Genomic DNA, 5,433 nt, shown 5'->3' with positions numbered 1-5,433 from the left:
AGAGAAGGGTCTAGGCCCGAAACATCAGCTTTCCTGCTCCTCTGATGCTGCTTGGCCTGCTGTGTTCATCCAGCTCTACACCTTGTTATCTCAGATTCTCCAGCATCTACAGTTCCTACTATCTCTTCCATTCACATGAAATTGATTTTGTCTCAACTCCCCAGCTGGCAGACAGGAACAGTATAGGAGCATGCCTGGCTATATTAAAACTATATTTATACAGTCATACCGCATGGAAACAGACCCTTTGGTCCAACCAATCCATCCGACCATGTTCCTAAACTAAACTGGTCCTACTTGCTTGGCCCATATCCCTCCAAACCTTTCCTATTCATGTACTTATCTAAATGTATTTTAACTATACCCGCATCCACCACTTCCTCTGGAGGTTCATTCCACACATGAACTTTAATGAGATGAAGAAGGCTGCAACATATTGCAGCATTGTTACAGCGCAGGGGGAGGCAATTCAGACCATCATGTCTGCACTGGCTCTCCAAAATGAGGTGCCATTTACCCATAACCCACCACATCCTTCCTTTACAGTTTCCCTTTTGAAAGCTTCCACTGAATCTGCCTCCACCATACTCTCAGGCCATGCCTTCCAGACCACAACCACTCACTGCATCAGAAAGGTTTCTCCTTACGTCACTTGCAAAACGTTGAATGTCGACTGTAGTCTTAAAAAGACTCAAAGCATCCAGTTCAAGCCTCTCTTATCAGAGGCAGGGAAAGGTGATAGCTGTAACTTGAAGTGGGATAGGGTGTGCCTCAGATAATAAATCACCCCCAGCAGGAGTTTGGAGAAGGACCATAATCACAAGAGCCAGCTGATTCTATTCTGCTCTTTCTCCCTTCAGCTTGTTGAATTCAAACACCTTCAGCATGATTGGAGATGATGCGTTCAATGGTTTATCTCATCTCCAGTACCTGTAAGTCCCTGCCATGTTTCTACATTGCTTTACACAGATTTAAGGAAAAGGATTCATGCTGAACTCTTCACCACTGCCGCCCCCCTCTTCTCTGTCTGTTCACAGATTCATAGAGAACAACAACATCCAATCACTCTCCAAATACACATTCCGAGGCCTCAAGTCTCTCAACCATCTGTAAGTTTCTGTCTGTCTGTGTCTCTGTTTCTCAGTCGCGGTTTCTCCATCTGCCTATGTGTCTCCCTCTTTGTCTGTTTCTCTGTCTCTGTCTGTATTTGTATCACTGTGTCTGCATCTACTTGTACCTCTGTCTGTATCTGTTTCTGTCTGTCCGTGCAATATGTGTCTACCAGTTTGTGTTTCTCTGTGTCTGTGCTGTGAGTGTGAGTGTATGTGTGTGTGTGTGTGTGTGTCAGTGTGAGTCTATATGTGTGTGTGTGTGTGTGTGTCTGTGTGAGTGTATGTGTGTGTCTGTGTGAGTGTATGTGTGTGTGTGTGTGTGTCTGTGTATCCGTTTGTCCCTCTGTGTGTCTTTCTGAATCAGTTTCAGTGTTAGCTCGACTGTTGTTGACATTGTTGTGTTTCTGTGTCTATCACGGTGACCAATTTGACGTTGGGAGGGTAGGAGTTGCAGAGGGTGCTGCAGAGCAACAGCAGGAATGGCTGCTGTGTACATTGAGGTGGGGGTGTGGGAGTTGGTGTTCAAGGCAAACAAGAATTCTCTTGTCCAATCAGATCATATCGTCAGCCGAGTCACAACCTCACAGTCGCCCTGAGATCGGTGGAACTCCATCCCCCCCGATGGCCAACAGCCACAGTGAGCATGGTCACAACATAAAAATGGGCCAAGCCAGGAAGTGAACATTGTCAACGTTGACTGAAATGATGATATTTACGAAGTGCCCTCAATACATTTTCCTCTCTGTCTCGCTCTCTGTCTACATGCCACAAGGTGGCACTGGAGTTGTGATGGGGAGACGCCAGACGGTGGAGGGCACAGACAGACCAGACCTTCTGAGGGTGAGGGGGTGGCAGAGGGCACAGCCACCTTTGTAGTGTCCTGAGTGGAAAGTGCATGGGGCCTGTGTGTGGTTCCTCCTCTGACTGGGTAGCATCCTGGCACTGCCCTGTCCCCTTGTCGTTATGACCTTGGTCCTGGGGACCTATGGTTAGGGTGGTGGAGTGTGCAGCAGACCCTGAGGGTGCCAGAGCTGGCACACCGTGGCAGTGCCAACCTGTCCATGGAGGCAGACGGAAGATTCGGATGGATTCACTGCATGATTGCAATTTCAGGGCCACTCCTCCCTTTAATCCTCCCTGTGCAGTTGTGGATCCACGTCCCTGTCTGCCAACACCGCAGGGTCCTCTCCTGCCTGGGGACTGATGCCTGGTCTCTGACGGTCCTCCAGGTGCCAGCAACCTGGGCTGCCACAGTGAGGTGCTCCCTCCCACTTTCCCACACTCTCTCTCTGTCTCTCGTTCCCCCTGAGCTGTCAGTAGCTGAGCTGCAGGGAGGCAGCTTTGCTGATGCATCACCTGAGGCCTCTGCACCCACGTCCTCAGAGACCCAAGAGGGCAGTTCACCCACCAGCTTGAGGTTGAGGGTAAACCAGTGCAATCAAGATTAAAGAGGTGTCCCGGCCAGTGAGGTACAATGATGGAGAGTGACAGCGGGGTTATGTGAAAGTTGGGTAGATGGAAGGTTGGCAGTGACATGCAGGATGGCACTTAGTCAGCTGGCAGGACATGGCTGTCTCAACATCCCTGCCAGAGTGGCCACAGTCTTATTTCTGTTCACTCATGGGACATTGGCATCGCTGGCTGGGCCAGCATTTATATCCCACCCATTAAGAAGGTGGCAGTGAGGTGCCTTCTTAGAGTCATAGAGCCGTAGAGGTTTAAAGCGCAGAATAAGGTCCTTCGGCCCATGTGACAGTCAAAAGCAAACACCAAATGGTTTTAATCCCATTTCCCAGCAATTGTCCCATAGCGTTGGCATCACAAGTGCACTCCTCAATCCTTCTTCAATGGGATGAGGGTTTCTCCCTCTCCCACCCTTACAGGCGGTGAGTTCCAGATTCTCCACCAGCCTCTGAGTGAAAACATTTTTCCTCACCTCTCCCTCTGAACCTCCTTCCCCTTCCCTTAAAGCTATGCACCTCCACTCCCCCCCACACCACCCCCCCCCAACCCCGGGTCATTCATCAAGGGGAAAAGTTCCTTTTTGTCTCCCCCATCTGTGTCCCTCATCATTTTATGCATCTCAATTGTGTGCCCCCTCAGTCTCCTCTGCTTTAAGGGAAACAACCCCAGTCCATCCCATCTCTCTTCATAACTAAAGCTTTCCAGACCAGGAAACATCTTGGTAAATCTTCTTGAATCACTGCAGTCCCTTTACTATAGACCCACAGTGCCGTTAGGGATGGTGTTTTGGGATTTTGACTCAGCGACACTGAAGGAACGGCCGATGTATTTCCAAGTTCTATGTTCTATGTTCCATGTTCTAAGTCAGGACGGTGAGTGGCTTGGAGGGGAACTTGCAGGGGGTGGTGTTCCCATGTACCTGCTGCCTCTAGATAGGTTTGGAAGATGCTGCCTGAGGGGCCTCGGTGAGTTGCTGCAGTGCATCTTGTAGATGGTACACGCTGCTGTTACTGAGCGTCGGTGGTTGGGGGGGAGTGGGATGTTTGTGGATGTGGGGCCAATCGAGCGGGGGGGGCTGCTTTGTCCCTGGATGGTGTCGAGCTTCTCGAGTGTTGTTGGAGCTGTCCCCATCTGGGGCATGTGTGTCTTGTGTCTGTCTGCATCAACATTTTGACTTCCTGTGATATTCTGTCACATTGGCCCATCTGCCAGTGCTTAAGACAATGCTGTTTCTGAAACTTGCTCTACAGTCAACACCCATGATGATTAAATATGCCACCGTATTGTCGGGATTGTAATGTGGTCAGCCAGGTGGACCCCACTCAATGTGAGTTCCCTGATTGGGGCTGTTAACCGGGTCCAGTCAGGGAGCCCTGGCTGACAGATAAAAACAGGAGTGTCAGAGAATCTGTTCACTCTAAGAGCTGGCTCTGAGGGAGCTGGATCAGTATCAACAACTCTCCACGTGTAAATAAAGGGTGACTTGATGATAGGATACCAGCCTCTGTGGAGTTATTTCACACAGCCCCGATTATTTCTTGACTTTTTAATTGTGCAGTGTTTAATTGTTTGATAATTTCCCTTCCGTTTCCAGATCACTGGGAAACAACAATCTGCTAACTCTTCCCAGAGACATCTTCATGGATCTTCATGTCTTGACACATTTGTGAGTGTTTTGTTTCTTCATAGCTTGAAAACTACACAGGTCCTTCATTTACAAAGCAGAATTGTAGAAAATCAGAGCAGGAGCAGGCCATTCGGCCCTTTGAGCCTGCTGATCATCCAACTTTGTACGCTGTTCCTGATTTCTCCCTTTGATCCCTTTAACTCTAAGAACTCCTTCTTGGAAAATGTCCCATGTTTCGGCTGCAACTCAGGTCCTGTGGCAGAGAATCCCACAGGATCCCCTCACTCTCCGGGTGAAGACATTTCTCCTCATCTCAGTCCTACCCCGTATCCTTAGACTGTGACCCTTAGGTTCTGAATGTCCCCAGGTATTGAAAAAGGTCCTTCTTGCGTTTACCCCTGTCCAGTCCCTGTTAGAATTTGATAGATTTCTGTGAGATGCCCCCCTCATTTCAAAACTCCGGTGAATATAATCCTAACCCGATCCAGTTTCTCTTCATCCATGAGTCCGTGCCCTCCCAGGAATCAGACTGGGAAACCTTTGCTGCAATCCCTCCATCGCCAGGATTTCCTTACTCGGATAATGAGACCCAAATCGCCCACACAATACTCCGTGGTGCAGTCTCTCTCTGTCCAATTGCAGCGAGACATCCCTGCTTCTGTACTCCAATCCTCTTGCCATGAAGACCCAATGTACCAATGAACTCTCAGTGCACAATCTGACTTGTGCTTCTTTGCAGGGATCTCCGTGGGAATGCTTTCCATTGTGACTGTAAAGTGAAATGGCTGATAGAATGGCTACAGGTGACCAACACGTCAGTCCCTCCAGTGCACTGCACCAGCCCGAGCAAGTATCACAATGTCGTGGTCAACTATCTGCCAATCAGGGACTTTGACTGCGTCAGGACAGGTCGGTACTGAATGCTCTGCCCACAAACTGGCCCAGACATAGCGACTCATTCCTTGTTGGTTCGTCCTTCCCTGACCTCACAGCGGGTAGGAATTTCGCGCTCTCTCATTGAAGGATTAAACCGTTCAGCATTGCGGCTGCCATTTCAATCAATTCAATCAGGGGATGCAAAGTCAGGGACAATTCACGGTGAGCATCAACCGCAGACTGCTTTAAAGATCAGCCTGAGCATTTGGTAGGGACAGTGTGGAGCGAGCTTTACTCTGTATCTAAGCCCGTGCTGTCCCTGTCCTGGGAGTGTTTGATGGGGGACAGTGTAGA

The 5,433-nt window shown here is 49.4% G+C and overlaps 1 protein-coding gene across 1 annotated transcript in view; it reads left to right on the top strand.

Moving 5' to 3' along the window:
• Window positions 1-861: 861 nt before the first annotated feature.
• Window positions 862-5,433, top strand: part of lgi3 (leucine-rich repeat LGI family, member 3) — an 8,028-nt gene continuing 3,456 nt past the window's right edge. Inside the window, exons 1-4 of the mRNA XM_020520705.2 lie at window positions 862-932; window positions 1,038-1,109; window positions 4,171-4,242; window positions 4,943-5,112. Coding sequence (XP_020376294.2) covers window positions 886-932; window positions 1,038-1,109; window positions 4,171-4,242; window positions 4,943-5,112 — 361 coding nt within the window. The 5' untranslated portion in view covers window positions 862-885. The remainder of the gene's footprint in view (window positions 933-1,037; window positions 1,110-4,170; window positions 4,243-4,942; window positions 5,113-5,433) is intronic.

The sequence above is a fragment of the Rhincodon typus genome, chromosome 40, assembly GCF_021869965.1.
Source record: "Rhincodon typus isolate 14 chromosome 40, sRhiTyp1.1, whole genome shotgun sequence".
In the NCBI taxonomy this organism is placed as follows: Eukaryota; Metazoa; Chordata; class Chondrichthyes; order Orectolobiformes; family Rhincodontidae; genus Rhincodon; species Rhincodon typus.
The sequence above is the reverse complement of the archived record's forward strand: the minus strand, read 5'-3'. Positions and strand labels throughout refer to the sequence as shown.